General features: G+C 42.1%; 1 protein-coding gene across 4 annotated transcripts in view; it reads left to right on the forward strand.

Moving 5' to 3' along the window:
- znf385d (zinc finger protein 385D) overlaps positions 1-16,934 on the forward strand; it is a 166,155-nt gene that overhangs the window by 111,918 nt on the left and 37,303 nt on the right. For all 4 annotated transcript variants that reach the window (XM_088327506.1, XM_088327507.1, XM_088327508.1 and 1 more), the window contains exon 3: positions 6,005-6,118. In XM_088327506.1, the coding sequence (XP_088183632.1) occupies positions 6,005-6,118 (114 nt within the window). The remainder of the gene's footprint in view (positions 1-6,004; positions 6,119-16,934) is intronic.

Raw genomic sequence — 16,934 nt, forward strand, 5'->3', positions numbered from 1 at the left:
ATTTATATACCAGCGTTTCATTGGCTAACCAATGTGTCAATCATCAGTTGAATCGATCACTATTGGCTTAAGTTATTCGGAGGTAAAGGGGGCGGTTCCTTTTTATCATTTACGGGCTTGCATCGACTAAAGGGATAAAACAAAGCCTGCAATTGGCCGAAATAGATGAATGTGAATAGCAAGTTTGGTTGGTTGTCTACGGCATAGAGAAAGCATGTTTTACTATTCTGTATTTGTAAATATTTTATTCTCCTGGATTTACTAAACTCATGGATATAAGAGGACCATGGTTGCACATTATTATTGAACACGACTTCGGTGAGCTACTCCGGCTATATATTTTCCCAGTATCTTGTTTCAGAGTGATATCAATGTTTCTGTGATGGGTCTTTCTTTAAATTAAACTCAATTCCAAGTGTTTATTGTCATATGCACAGTAAAGTTACGAGCGAAAAAGAAAATAGAAACTAAGGAATGGTTGGCATTTCTTGAATCCCAAGACTTTAACCTTCCGAATGATATTTGAAACGATGCATTTGAGTGACATCGTACGGACACCGCATCCGCACGTGTTCTCGACACGTATTTGCGTCTTTGCAAGCTTTGGGAATGTTAAGGGGGTAATAAGTTTGACTAAACTATCCGACTGTTTTGTCGACGTTCCCGTTGTAGCGCCTTATAATCCGGTGCGCCTTATGTATGGAAAATATAGGACCAAAAACTATTTTTTGGGGGTGCGCCCTATAACCCGGTGCGCCCTATAGTGCGGAAAATACGGTAATTTTATTTCATCTATAGTTACCAATTATTTTCCGAGATCTCATCTCATTAGCTACACCGCTTATCCTCAGTAGGGTCGCGGGCGTGCTGGAGCCCATCCCAGCAATCATCGGGCAGTGGGCAGGGGACACCCTGAACTGGTTGCCAGCCAATCGCAGGGCACACGGGGACAGACAACTCACTCGCTCATTCATACCTAGGGACAGTTCGGACCGGCCAATTCACCCGAAATGCATGTTTTTGGAACGTGGGAGGAAACCGGAGAAACCCACGCAAGCACGGGGAGAACATACAAACTCCGCACAGGAAGTCTGGAGCTGGATTTGAACCCACGCAGGAGGTTCCCAAGACATGAACTGTGCCGCACATGCGCTAACCTCTGCGCCGCTGTGCTGCCCTATTTTCCGAGATGATTGCCCTCATTTTGCCCGCCTGTTTGGCTCCAGCTCCAGCTTATTGCCTGATTGGCTTCCCTCCTATCTAAGCTCAGTGCTCTCACTCATCCCTTGTCGGTCCGTCAACGAACCTCTCCACCCGCACGACATGTGTCTTGACTCTCTCCGGTATCCTGCTTGTGAATCCTGTCCGGTATTGAATCCGTCTATCTTGTCCTGTTTGATATATGACTCCAGTCTCCAGTGGCTGGTGTCGATCCTGTCTGTCTCGTCCTGTCTGATATCTGACTTCAGTCTCTAGTAACGGGTATCGATCTTGTCCATCTAGTACTGTCTGATATCTGACTCCAGTCTCTAGTGGCTGGTATCGATCCCGTCTGTTTCGTCCTGTCTGATATCTTGCTACAATCTCCGGTATCCGGTATCAATTCTGCCTGTCTCATCCTGTCCGATATCCTGCTACAGTCTCCGGTGTCCGGTATTGATTCCGCCTTTCTCATCCTGTCCGATATCTTGCGCCAGTCTCTGGTATCGGGTATCGATCCTGTCTATCTAGTCCTGTTTGGTATCTGACTCCAGTCCCTAATGGCTCGCATCGATCCCGTCTGTCTCGTCCTGTCTGATATCTTGCTACAATCTCCGATATCCGGTATCGATTCTGCCTGTTTCATCCTGTCCGATATCCTGCGCCTGTCTCCAGTATCCGGTATCAATCCCGTCTGTCTCTTCCTGTCTGATATCTGAGTCCAGTCTCCAGTATCTGGTATAGATCCGGTTTGTCTCATCCTGTCTGATATCTGACTCCAGTCTCCAGTATCTGGTATCGATCCTGGCTATCCCGTCCTGTCCAGTATTTGCTCGTGTATCTGGTATCGTCAGCCTCTGGCTTCCTGTTTTTCCACGCCAGACTTGACGCATGACTGCCCAATTGCTGTAAAATAAAACTTATGTTCAGCAAAAAGTATCCGAAAATGTGAAAAGTATATTTTGTTTTTAGTATTGGACACCTGCAAATGAAATTGCATACGATGCCAATTCGCTACTTTTACCCCTTACTGCTGTTCAGTGTTTTGACTATTATGCGCTATTTACATCATTGTCACTACTGGCCAGTCTTGTTGTTGTATTTTGATTTCCACACAATTGCACATCAATTTTGCAACCTAGGAGATTTAATAACAATTGAGTTGTCTGTAAATTTGGATTTGAAGCCTGGGTTTGTGATTCAGGGGGAATTGACGTATTGAGCTTGGGTTAGTATGTTGGGTTTGGAGTTGAATTTGGTTCCACTGTATTACTAAGATTTTAAGATAAATGAATGCTTTTGATTCCCGGTTTTGGTTTCAAGTCAGGGTGAAATACTATATTGAGGAGTCTAAACAGGGTTACAGCTTTGAGACTGGTTTTGTCACGACCAGAACGGAATCAGGACCCAAGTGCGTAACGTTAACCACAAGTTGATTGATAGAAAGAAGAAGGGCAGCGCCTGTGATCCGGTACTCGCTGGACGTGGGAAGCAAGCCGCTCACACAATCGGATCGTGATCCGAAATACGGAAGTGGATCTTCCAGAGCAGGAGATGGCGGTGTCAAAGACGGAAAAAACAGCTCGATAGCCGGGACAGGAGAGCAAACGTGGTCGGGGTCAAGAAACAGGTCGTAGCAGGAGACAGACGTGGAAATCAGGAATGTATGAGTGGAAAACGGGTGACAAAACGGGGCTCAGAGTCAAAAATGCTCGCCTTGTGAAAACAGAGGTTCACTGATGGACTGACGACAGGAGAGTGAAAGGACCGGGCCTAAAAGGAGAGGGAACCAATCAGGTAGCCCGCAGCGGCTAGCACCAAACGAGCGGGCACAGGTGATACTAATCAGTCATCATAACAGGTTTGGCTTTTGATCTTTTGAAATAACCTTAATAAACGGGAAACAACTTGGCTTATTTTTTGTCGTTATTCTTATTTTTTATGAGAAAAAAAAAGCATAACTGAACCGAAATAATTATAAATGAATTAATCTTAGAGAATTATACATTAAGGAGATTGACAAGCTTTCCATCATTGATAGAATAAGGACTTTTCCCAGAGTCGGTCCTGATCAATGTTCCCTGTAATTTTCCACGGGTCTGAGAGTTCACACAAAGTCGGTGAGCAACGCTTGAAACAACAATGAGCAACCATAATCCCAAGTGTGGCAAGATAATTCATTATCAAACATGTCCAAAACTTGACATCACGTTACTTTTTGCTGAGTTTCCGGCAATGCTAAAAAATGTTTCACTTTTGAATGAATTGACTCATGTACTATTGCAAAGCTTGTACGGCCTACAAACGTCGTTTGTTCTTACAATTCTTTCACAAGATATCCATTTCTTTTTATTTTCTGATTTATTTTGTCGCATAATATTAACATTTTTGGGGGCTTATTTAGTCGGTTGTAAGATACAGAACTGTACTTAATCACATTTTTCAGTGGAAGTAGAATGTTGGCAACAAGATTCACTTGATATCATTGGAAATTATTTGAATACAACACAAACTTTTTCTTCTTTTTTCTGTGGTTTTTTTCTACTTTTTTAAATTCCTTTAAAAAAAGTCTCATTGTGTTTATTTTTTCCGAGCTGTTACTTTTTTCTTTTTGTTTTCTATTTACTTTTTTCCCACGACTCTTTCTTTTCTTTTTTTCTGGCTTTTTTTCTAAAATTTTCATTCTTTTTTTTTCTCTTTTCCCTTTTGTTACTATTTTCTCAGCTTTTCACTACTTTTTCATTTTGGTATTGTTCTCTTTTTTGTTCTGTTCCCCCCTTCTTTTAAGTCATTTTGTGCATAATTTTACATAGGATTTGGTCATGTTGGGATTAAAGAAGCAAAAACAACCCAAAGAGCCGTTTAGGACCCGAAAGAGCCTGTTCCTTTAGTGAGCCGAGCCGAAGAAGCCGGTTCTCGACAAACTCTACTAACTTTACTCAACTTCGTTCTACTTCGACTCGACTTCAAAATACCGCATTTAGGCCACAACGTCAGGGGAACCCGTGTATTTTTACCTTCATGCACTCTAAGTTTGACTCAAGTCTTCTTAATTAGTCATTTTGAACCCTGATTTTTGTGCGCCGGCTAGATTTTCTTGTGCGCTGAGAATGTGCCAGCAGTGCGCAATTGCGCACGCGCGCAGCTTAGAGGAAACACTGGTCCTGATGCTGCGCTTTTCCAAAGAGTTAAAAAGAACCAAAAAAAAAACATGTTCTGAGGCCAGCACATGTTTGGAACAGCGGGTCATTTCGCTCTGTCACAGCCCAGATGTTTTTCACTGGAGCTAACTTTTCACGGCTTCGCTTTCCCAGCATGCCGAGCTGCCGGCACGCGGCGCCAACTCTATGTGTCATCACGCTTGCACACACACAGAAGAAGCCCCCCCCCCCGAGCCCCCTTCGAATCGTTTGGGGTTGGAGCTGCATTTGTAAAGCCCCTTGAAGCTCATATATTCTGATCTTTACTTTAAATACAAGTGCACACATCGACCAGGACATTTTTAATAGAAGTCCTGAACCATTTCTTTCTCTACTTTTAGGTAGGAGAAATTGGCTTTCCTTTTGTGTTTTTCACTGTGTTTTGAAATGGAATGATCTGCATTTATACAGCGCTTTTCAAGTCAAGACTTCCCAAAGCGCTTTACAGTGTGCTTCACATTTCCCAATAGCGGCCGTGCAGCCATGTAAGGCGCTAATATTGAGGGTTTTAGGGGTTCAGTGTCTTACCCAAGGACACTTCGACATGTAAGCCGGGATTCGAACTGCGAACTCTTGATCCCAAGACGAGCGCTCTACCTCCTGAGCCATTAACATCAGCTGCCGGTGTTCCTCAAATGACATCACAGCTCATGATGACAAAGATAAAACATGATGTATTCAAAATGAATTATCACGAAAAATAATTGGAATACATTGATTCAATATTTTTATATTTTATGTAAAAATCATGCACTATTTCCTCGCATTTTGTCACGGTTGCCATGGCGCCCAATTGGCCCCGCCTTTGTGGCACCAGCTGCAGCTTGTTGACGGATTGGTTCCCTGTCAGTATTTAAACTCGATCCTGTCAGTCCCATTTTGTCGGTCCATCTGCGAATCTCTGTTTTTGCACGGCAAGCCCTTTTTCGCCTGTCCTGTTTTTTACTCCCGTTAGTCTCCGCTTACCATCTGTTTTGAGCTAGACCACGTCTGCTCTCTCGTCCCGAATTACGACCTGTTTTGATCTCGACTACGTCTGTTCTCCCACCCCAGATAACAATCCGTTTTTGATCTCGACCACGTCTACTCTCCTCTCCTGGCTTTCGACTTGTTTCCGATCCCGATCACGTTTTTGCTCTCCTATCCCAGCTACTGACCTGTTTTTTCAGTTCCCGACACTGCATTTTGCATTTATACAGCGCTTTTCGAGTCAATGAAGACCTCCCAAAGCGCTTTACAATGTGCTTCACACTTACCCATTCACACACACACTCACACTCCAATAGCAGCCATACAGCCATGCAAGGCGCTGACCTGCTTATTGGGGGCATTAGGGATTCAGTGTCTTGCCCAAGGACACTTAGACATATAACACGTAGCAGCCGGGAATCAAACCTGCGATCTCTTGATCCCAAGACGAGCGCTCTACCTCCTGAGCTAATGCCGCCCCTTTCCCTTCTTCCCAATAAAACTGTGAGAAACGTTACGCGAGTGGGTCCTGTTCCCGTTCTGGTCATGACACATTTTGTTCAGGAATTTGGGAATACTTTTAAATAAATGCACACTAGTAAAGCCTCCCCCCTTAATTTTGTATCCGTCTGCAGATGGACCCGGTGCAGAAAGCCGTCCTTCACCACACGCTTGGCATCACGCCCGTTACAACCGCTAAGAGGAGGCACGTCTCTTGCGGCGTCTGTCGGCTGAGGTTCAACTCCCAGGTACACCTGGTAGGGCTCGTAGCCTCAGGAGCACCCACCCACATCAGAAAATAAACACTCTTTTAAAATCAAACCGCAAAATGGCTTGGGAAGCCACCACAAAAGGGTTCAGGAAGCGTTTCGGTTTGCATTTTAAGCATTTCGGTTGAAGACCGTCTCGGAAAACTAAAATATTCTCGTTTGTTCCAAATAAGAAGTCAAGCGGGCTTGCTTCAAGCTGTAAATTTTGCAACAAAACAGACACATCAAACAAAATAGAAATTCAAATCTGGTTTAACCACTCCATTGGATTTCATCAAGCCATAACAAACACATGTTAGCTTAATGCTAACAAATACAGTCAAACAGGGTTGTCAAAGTCAAATGGATGAAAGTGCCGAACAAAAATGAAGCAACAAGCCGAGGATCGGACTGATCGAATCTTGAAAAATTTGAGATGGGCACATATAATGAATTGAATCGGAGAGCTATTTTTCATTCCTGATTTGCACGAAGCGGAAACATTTAGATATACATTTCTAAAATAACAACTTATGTTAGTACTATGTTGCTACTACTGTCACGGTTGCCATGGCGACCAATTAGCCCGCCCCGTGCGGCTCGTTGACAGATTGGCTTTCCTTCTACTTAAGCTCAGTGCTACCAATCACCTTTAGTCAGTCCGTCAACGAACCTCTGCCCCGCAAGACGAGGGTTTTGACTCGGTCCTGTTTCCTGTTGGTATTTTCTGGCTGGTATTGTTCCCGTTTATTTTGTCCTGTTTAATATCGGTTTCCAGTTTTGTTCCCGTCTAGTTTTTCCTGTTTAATTTCGATATCCTGTTTTGATATCAGTCCTGTCGGCCCCGTTGTTTAATATCGATTTCCAGTTTTGTTCCTGTCTAGTTTGTCCTGATTAATTTTGATATCCTGTTTTGATATCTATCAGCGTTATCTTGAAAGACAGAGAGGAAATAAAAAAGAAAATGGCAGATCTCAGTGAAAGAGACCGAAAGTACAGAGAAAGAAATGGACATTTGGCCTATGTCATGTGTGAAGTCATTGGTAAAAATGTTACAGGATTATATCCTGAGCTGGAGCAATACATTTCTCTTATACAGTGGAACCTCGGTTCTCGACCATAATCCATTCCAGAACCCTGTTCGAAAACCGATTTGTTCAAACACCGAAATCGATTTTCCCATTGAAAATAATGTAAATCGTTTTAATCCGTTCCAACACCCTGAATATTTACCTTTGTTTACCTTTAAGAGACAAATAACATAAATGTACAGGGGTGTCAAACTCATTTTAACTCGAGGGCCACACGATAGAACAAACATTCTGTCGGGGGCCGGACTAGTAGATTAAAGCAAAAGAAAAAGAGATAAAGAAATAAGTGAAAGAGGGAGGGGAAAGAGGGCGGGACAAAGAAAGAAAAAGAAAGAGAGGGAGAGAGCGTGAGAAACAAAAGAGATAAAAAGTCATGAGAGAGGGGGGAAAGAAAGGGAGAGGAAGAAAGAAATCCAAAGAGAAATAGAAAGACAGAAGAGAGAAAAGAGAAAAGAAAGCGTGAAGGGTAGGAAGAGAGAAAAGAGAAAAGAGAGAAAGGAAAAAAGGAAGTTAGAGCAAAAGAAGTTAAAAAGACATAGAGAGAGAAAGAGACAAAGAGGAACAAAGAAAGAGAAAGAGAGAGACACAGAGAGTGAAAGAGACGGAGAGAGAGTGGGAGAAAAGGGGTGGAAAAGAGGGGAGGAGAGAGAGAGCGAGACAGAGAGAGAGAAATACAAGTAGAGTCTTTGTTCGAGGCACCTTTCTTTGGCAACATTAAGTTGACATATTTCAACCTGCAGCTTGTTTTTCTCTTGCACTTCTCTTAGTGTTGTCTCGCCTGATTTGGTCCGCGGGCCGCCTGTTTGACACCTGTGACTAAGAATGACCCATATAATTTCTTTTGCATTTGATTATGCCTTTGTTTTTTTTTGCAACATGTCTAAAAAATATTAATACATATAAAAATACTTTTAGCTTATTTATATTTTTTAGCTCCTATAAAGACATTATAAACCCCCACCCATTATAGAAGCTTGTTACTAATAACAAATGCCATTTTGGGCTTGCGAAACGTAGACAATATTTATCAAGTTTCAAGTTCAAAACCTGGCTCCCAAGCAATGTTCCCTGTAATTTTCCACGAGTCTGAGCTTTCACACAAAGTCGGTGAGCAACGCTTGAAACAACAGTGAGCAACCATAATCCCAAGTCTGGCAACTAAGTCATTATCAAACATGTCCAAAACTTGACATCACGTTATATTTTGCTGAGTTTTCGGCAATGCAAAATGATTTTTCTCTTTTGAATGAATTGACTCATGTACTATTGCAAAGGTTGTACGGCCTACAAACTTCGTTTGTTCTTACAATTCTTTCACAAGATATCCATTTCTTTTTATTTCCTGACATATTTTGTCATATAATATTAACATTTTTGGGGGCTTATTGAGTCGGTTGCAAGATACAGAACTGTACTTAGTCACGTTTTTTAGTGGAAGTACAATGTTGGCAACAAGATTCACTTGATTTAATTGGAAATTATTTGAATGCAACACAAACTTTTTCTTCTTCTTTCCGTGTTTTTTTCTACTTTTTTTTTTAATTCCTTTAAAAAGAATCTCATTGTGTTTTTTTTTCTGAGCTGTTACTTTTTTCTTTTTGTTCTCTATTTACTTTTTTCCTACGTTTCTTTCTTTTCCTTTTTTAGTTTTTTTTTCTGGATTTTTCCTTCTTTTTTCTCTTCCTTTTGGTTCTTTTTTTCTCAGCGCTTCACTACTTTTTCATTTTGGTATTTTTTTTCTTTTTTGTTCTATTCCCCCCTTCCTTTAAGTCATTTTGTGCATATTTTACATAATATTCGGTCATGTCGGGATTAAAGAAGCAAAAACAACCCGAAGAGCCGTTTAGGACCCGAAAGAGCCGGTTCCTTTCAGTGAGCCGAGCCAAAGAAGCCGGTTCTTGAAAAACTCTACCGACTTTACTCAACTTCGTTCTACTTCGACTCGACTTCAAAATACCGCATTTAGGACACAACGTCAGGGGAACCCTTGTATTTTTACCTTCATGCACTGTAACTTTGACTTAAGTCGCTTCTTAATTAGTAATTTCGATCCCTCATTTTTGTGCACTGGCTAGATTTTCTCGTGCGCTGAGAATGTGCGAGTAGTGCGCAATTGCGCACGCGCGCAGTTTAGAGGGAACGCTGCTCCCCAGTGTCCCAAATGTGGTCACAAAAAAAAAAAAAACAATCCTCATAAATAAAAGAGCAGGAATGGAAATCCCATTTATTCGGCGCAAGCACAAAATTAACCGCGATAAAGTGTTGGGAGTGCCGTCCTAAATATTCAAGGGGGTTTTAACGCGTAGCTGCTTACACAGCAGTCCCACCTACGCGATTTATACCGCCTAATTTAAAATGTATAAGGTCAAGTCAGATTAATACGATTCGAACGCTTTATCGATTAACCAATAGAGTGCTTCGAGGTCCTATGATTACCCACAATGCATTGCTAGCGGCCATTTTGGAAGTCCACAAAGCTTTTCACTTCATTGTTATTGTTCAGCGAACCAGTTAGATTCTACATTGTAATGCCGAATACGTGCGTTATTGTTGGCTGTTGAAGCCGAGGGGAAAAGGGCGGGAAGGGCTTCTTTAGACTTCCGAAGTGTGTTTACGAACAGGGGATTGAAGCTCAGGAGAAAAGTGAACGGCGAAGACGAATGTGGCTGGCAGCTATCAACCGGTCCAATTTGCCAAAGCTTGACTGTGTTCGTGTTTGTTCTGACCACTTTCTGACAGGTAAATTGAATTATTTATGATGTAGAAATACATTTTAAAAAGGTTATGGGACATGTGTACTTCATGTACATCTGTCGACACCATTCAAGTATGGCTAGGTTAAATACTATAGGTCACAGGTGTCAAAGAGGCGGCCCGCGGGCCAGATCAGGCCCGCTAAGGGATGGAATCCGGCCCGTGAGACAACACTCAGAGAAGCGCAAGAGAAAAACAAGCTGCAGGTTGAAATATGTCAACTTGATGTTGCCAAAGAAAGGTGCCTCGAACAAAGACACTGTACTTTTATTTATTTCTCTCTGTCTCCCTCTCTGTCTCTCCCTCTCTCTCTCTCACCCCTTTTCTGTCTCTCTGTCTCTCTCTCTCACCCCTTTTCTCTCTCCCTCTGTCTTTTTCTAGCTCTCTGTCTCTCTCTCTCTCTCTCTCTCTTTCTCTCTCTCTCTCTCTCTCACCCCTTTTCTGTCTCTCTGTCTCTCTCTCACCCCTTTTCTCTCTCTCTGTCTCCCTCTCTCCCCTTTTCTCTCTCTCTCACTCTCACCCCTTTTCTCTCTCTCTGTCTCTCTCTCTCTCTCCCCTTTTCTCTCTCTCTCTGTTTCTCTCTCTCACCCCTTTTTTCTCTGTCTCTTTCACTCTGTCTCTTTTTCTCTTCCTCTGTGTCTTTTAACCTCTTTTACTCCAACTTCCTTGTTTTTTCCATTTTCTCTCTTTTCCCTTTTCATACCCTTCGCGCTTTTCCTCTTTTCTCTCCTTCTGTCTTTCTATTTCTTTTTGGATTTCTTTCTTCCTCTCCCTTTCTTTTCCCCCTCTCTCACGACTTTTTATCTTTTGTTTCTCACGCTCTCTCTCCCTCTCTCTCTTTTTATTTCTTTGTCCCACCATCTCTCCTTTAACTTCCCTATTTCTCTTATTTCTTTATCTCTCCTTTTCTTTCTCTTGAATCTACTAGTCCGGTCCCCGACAGAATGGTTATTCTATCGTGTGGCCCCTGAGTCAAAATGAGTTTGACACCCCTGCTGTAGGTGTTGCTTCTTGAGTAACATTTCTGAAAAAATATTCTTAAAAGATCTAGATGTTGATCTACTGTTGTTGTAAAATTGTTTCAAAAATGTAAAATAATATTCTAACCATCTGTGACCCGTAACTCTCCCTTTCACAATCTTGTTTTCATCACCTTCGCTTGTGTGCACAGACACATCCCGAACCCAACCAGACACAAATCTGTCGTAGGCTTCCATACTTTTATACCTAATTGGTATAATGGCGGCGCCCTCTGTTGGCTGCGGCTGCATCGACTCGCTACAACGGGTCAGGTGTATCGACATTTCGTTCTGTGTACATTGTTACAAAGAATGACAATACAAAGGAAATTATTATTATTATTATTTTGTAATTTTGAAAATCCTTCAGTTCACAAAAGGGACTTGGGTGGAAAATAAGATAGTTAACAAGTTCGATGTAAGTCACACACGGCAACAAATCAGGATCAGACTTCCAGTCCTTGTTTTTAATTTTCTAGGGATCCAATTTTCCAATAAAATGCAACTTCGCAGCGTACCGCTCGCGTGCTTGCTTGTCTAAACTCTCCACGTAGTTTTCCATAGTGTTGATGGACAAAATCCGAACACAAACGAAGCTAGTTGAGTAAATAAATAGACAAACTGAGTAAATATTTGCTCCTCTCGCTATCAGCGCTTGTAATCGACAGACTTCCAAGATGGCGGCACGAAGCCGTGTTACTATTTTTAGCACAAAGCGCGGAGCCCTCTATAGTCTTGCACACTTACATTGTAGTTTTTTTCATAGATAAACTTTCTATCTATTATTCCGTCTTTCTTTTATACATGGATGTTTCTTGTTGCTCTAGCAACGGGGGTTTTTAGGCTACAAATATCCTTGCGGTGTCAGGACCCAAACGCATGACGTTACTCACACAAGCCTTTTGTTTTAAGGGAAATGGGGAGTCATGCACGTTAGGCAGCAGTCTGGCGTGAAATGATAGGACGGGATCGATACCAATTGCTTGAGTTGATATCAGACAGATGGGGTCGATATCGGACAGGACGGGACGGACAGGATAGATAATGAAACAGGATATCGAAAATAAACAGGTCAAACTAGAAGGGAACAAAAACTGTTGTGAATAATAAACAGGACAAAAATGGACGAAACTGGAAACCGATATTAAACAGAACAAAATAAACGGGAACAATACCGGACAGGAAATACCAACGGGAAACAGGAGCGAGTCAGAACCCACAGCTTGCGGGGCAGAGGTTCGTTGACGGACGGACAAAGGCAAAATGAGAGCACTGAGCTTAAATAAACGGAAAACCATTCTGTCAATGAGCCGCAGCTGGCGCCACACGGGCGGGGCTAATTGGGCACCATGGCAACCGTGACAACCCCCGAGCATAAATTAGTCGTCCTATTTCTAAAAAGTGGGTTGGTTTCCACAATATCTCAAAGAGAGCCCATCGTACTTAAAGCCAGAGTCAGGGTATTCTGTTCCATTGCTGTATTTAGCACACACATAAGGCACACCTGATGATAAGCCGCGGGCTTTATATACAATCTCTACACCAACCTGGCTTGGGGAGTAACCGAATACATCCAACGGCGTTACACAATAATGACACCCCAAAAAATTAATTGCATTCCCTTCCTTCCTCTCTCTATCTCAATAAACTTGTCAGAAACTTTATGCTTCACTGAGAGGAAGATGACATAATTCTCCGCCATCTTGCTGCTATGGTTGGGCATTAAAATAGAAGAAAAATTGTGCAGTTTGGTCACTCTGAGACACCGTAAATCTCATTCCTAATCGTGATTTTTAGTACTCGGTTTTGGATATATGACAGAATACTAATACAGAGGCCGACGAGATCGATACCAATTGCAAGAGCAGATATCAGACCGATGGGGTCGATACCGGACAGGACGGGACCGACAGGATTGATACTAGGCACTGGAGACTGGAGTCTGATAACAAGCAGGACGAGATAGACGGAAACAATACCAGACACTGGAGATCAAAATTCAACAGGACAAACTAGACGGGAACGCTACCAGACACTGGAGATCGATATCAATAGCCGGTAACAAAACTGAAGATCGATATTAAACAAAACAAACTAGACGGGAACGCTACCAGACACTGGAGATCGATATCAATAGCCGGTAACAAAACTGAAGATCGATATTAAACAAGACAAACTAGACGGGATCGCTACCAGACACTGGAGATCGATATCAATAGCCGGTAACAAAACTGAAGTTCGATATTAAACAAGACAAACTAGACGGGAACGCTACCAGACACTGGAGATCGATATCAATAGCCGGTAACAAAACTGAAGTTCGATATTAAACAGGACAAACTAGACGGGAACGCTACCAGACACTGGAGATCGATATCAATAGCCGGTAACAAAACTGAAGATCGATATTAAACAGGACAAACTAGACGGGAACGCTACCAGACACTGGAGATCGATATCAATAGCCGGTAACAAAACTGAAGATCGATATTAAACAGGACAAACTAGACGGGAACGCTACCAGACACTGGAGATCGATATCAATAGCCGGTAATAAAACTGAAGATCGATATTAAACAAGACAAACTAGACGGGAACGCTACCAGACACTGGAGATTGATATCAATAGCCGGTAACAAAACTGAAGATGGATACTAAACAAGACAAACTAGACAGGAACGATACCAGACCAGAAACACAAGCAGGAAACCGGACAGTGTCAAAACACACGTCTTGCAGGTGCAGAAGTCCGTTGACGGACTGACAAAGGGTGAGTGAGAGCACTGATCTTAAATAGGAGGGAAGCCAATCAGTCAACGAGTCGCAGCTGGCGCCAAATGGGCAGGGCCAATTGGGCGCCATGGGCAACCGTGACAGCTACAGAAAATGGATGTAACGAAAATTCCATTGTTTTCAAATATCGTTTTTATTTCCTGCACGAAATATGATCTGAGATAAAATAAAACAACATAATAAATGAAAATGAAAATAAATCAATCGTTCAGTCATAAATTAATCCATAATCAGCGAGGGCTGCATTTTAAAGGACAGTTTGTATTAGTGGTAAAAAATGTCTTTCATTTAAAAAAAGGAATTTTGATTTATTTGTTACGGTTGCCATGGTGCCCAATATGCCCCGCCCATGTGGCGCCAGCTGTGGCGCGTTGACAGATTGGCTTTCCTTCTATTTAAGCCCAGCGCTCTCACTCACTTATTGTCAACGAATCTCTGCCCCGCAAGACCTGGGTTTTGACTCGGTCCTGTTTCCTGGTATTGTTCCCATTTATTTTGTCCTGTTTAATACAGGTTTCCAGTTTTGTTCCCGTCTAGTTATCCTGTTTATTTTTTATATCCTGTTTTGATATCAATCTTCCTGTCCCGTCCTGTCCGGTATCGACCCCATCTGTCCGATAATTGCCCGGGCAATTGGTATCGATCTCGTCGGCCCCTGGCTTCCTGTCATTCCACACCAGACTGCTGCCTAACGTGCATGACTCCCCATTTCCCGTCAAATAAAAGGCTTGTGTGAGAAACGTCACGCATTTGGGTCCCGATCAAGCTCCGATTCATGACATTGATTAATTAGCCAAAAATATGTGACCGATCATATTTTTTAAATGCTCGTAGTTCAAGACCGTTCTATTTATTTTACAAAACATGAACTTCATCGAGAGGAAGATGACATAATCGTCCGCCATTTTCAGGGTTGGGTAGGGTTACTAGAACTGGATTACTTTCAATGACTTTTGGATTACTCCAATACCAAATATGCTAATAAAAGACAAAAGAAACTCAATATGAATAAAATGATGACTCACAACACATGGTAAGCTTTCTCTCCTGGCTTTGATCTCCGGCAAAACTAACATAAAATGCGACAGAAACAAAATGAAAATAAATCCAAACAGCTTGCCAACATCATTTTTGCCGTTCCATGCATTCTGTTACTCCCCAAGCCTGCACAAAATCTAGTCATTTTATTCATATTTAGTTTCTTTTGTCTTTTAATATCATATTTGGTATTGGAGTAATCCAAAAGTAATTGAAAGTACCGTATTTTCCGCACTATAAGGCACACTGTGTTATAAGGCGCACCTTCAATGAATGATATATTTTAAAACGTTTTCCATACATAAGGCGCACCGCATTATAAGGCGCTACAGTAGAGGCTGTAGTTACGTTATGCAACCATTAGATGGTGCCGCGCTAAAGGGAATGTCAACAAAACAGTCAGATAGGTCAGTCAAACTTTATTAATAGATAACAAACAAGCTTTCCACAACTCCATTCACTCCCAAAATGAATAAACAGCTGTTTTATTATTTTCTCTGAGGTAAAGCATTTTCGTGACACATCTTTAACATCTTTGAACAACAGCAAGGCACAACATTTTACTTTTCCTCCATTTAGTCAACACGCAAAAAAACGTCTGATATTGTTATGGTAAATTAATCGCAATATAGTGACACCCGGAATGTGCAAAAACAATAACAAGTGCAAAACAATAAAAATAAAGCGATAACATAATAACTGTAAAATGTAAAACGTAAACAGCTCATCCTCATGCTTCCTCCACTTCCGCACCATCGATTCATTAATGTTAAACTCTCTTGCTGCTGCTCTATTTCCGTGTTCTACTGCGTGACTGATCGCCTTGAGCTTAAACTCTGCGTTGTAAGCGTGTCTCTTAATAGGAGCCATGTCAGGGTCTTTATACAAACGCACAAATAAAAGAGAATCGTTGTTTAATATTTCCCAGTATGCACAGCGCACTTCTTCTTGCCAGCTCAGTAGCCTAGATGGTAAGGCGCCCGCTTTGAGACTGGGAGGTCGGTGGTTCGCGCCCCGGCCGAGTCATTCCTAAGACTTAAAAAGTGGTCGGCGGCGCCCTCTGTTGGCTGCGGCTGCATCGGCTCGCTACAACGGGTCAGGTGCAATCGACATTTCGTTCTGTGTACATTGTTACACAGAATGACAATACAAGGAAATTATTATTATTATTATTATTATTCTACGCGAAAAATGTAGTCCGTGGCTGCTTACCGTAAGTTGCGAGACCTGTCGCGGCTCAATATTGATCCATATATAAGGCGCACCGGATTATAAGGCGCATAGTCAGCTTTAAAAAAAAAGATTTTAGGTGCGCCTTATAATGCGGAAAATACGGTAATCCAGTTAAAGTAACCCTACCCAACCCTGTCACATAATACACGCTGTATAATGGTGCGGTTTGGTCACTTTGAGTCCCGGCAGTTTTTGTTCTTCCTTGTGCTTTGTAGCACTCATTTTTGGATGCACTACTCCATACAGCGACATCTAGTAGGGAAATAGAACGTTTACAGATTACATTGTCTCACACTAATGTCGGTATACCACAAATGGTCTCCGTGCTGGGAGTTTGATACCCCCTACTTTACTCTTGTTCCAGGGCTAAAACCACCCAGATAGATCTCTTACTTGGCGCCTACCCTGGAAGAACCACAATTCATCTGCGGTATTTTTGAAAGAAAGAAAGAAAATTGATGTACTGCTAACAAAAACGACAAACGATCGGAATCAGTGACTGAGAAGTAATCTAATAAATCTCCAAGTAAATTCCAAGTGAATGGGTCACTGGTTGGATGACAAAAAGGCATAAATAGGTCTTCTCCAACAAGTCAGTGAAGCTCTTTGGGAGATGCGTTCAATGTTAGAGGAGGAAAAAATGAAACAGGAGCGCTCTGCAGTCCGGGATAATTAGCTTTAAGGCGTTTCGCTCGCTTTTTCGCCCGCCGGGCTTTTTCATGTTTGATTTGATCCTAGTCCTTATATTTCATCTAGAGGTAAGAACTTGTGCCCGAACTCAACCCCTAAAATGTCAATCATTAAGTCGGGTTGATCGGGGTTTTCTGTTTTTTTTTTCTTCGTGGAGGATCCACACAACATCCACTGACTTTTCCTCAAATAATTATC

Source organism: Urocampus carinirostris, chromosome 2 (assembly GCF_059441175.1).
Source record: "Urocampus carinirostris isolate Australia breed hairy pipefish chromosome 2, RoL_Ucar_1.0, whole genome shotgun sequence".
In the NCBI taxonomy this organism is placed as follows: Eukaryota; Metazoa; Chordata; class Actinopteri; order Syngnathiformes; family Syngnathidae; genus Urocampus; species Urocampus carinirostris.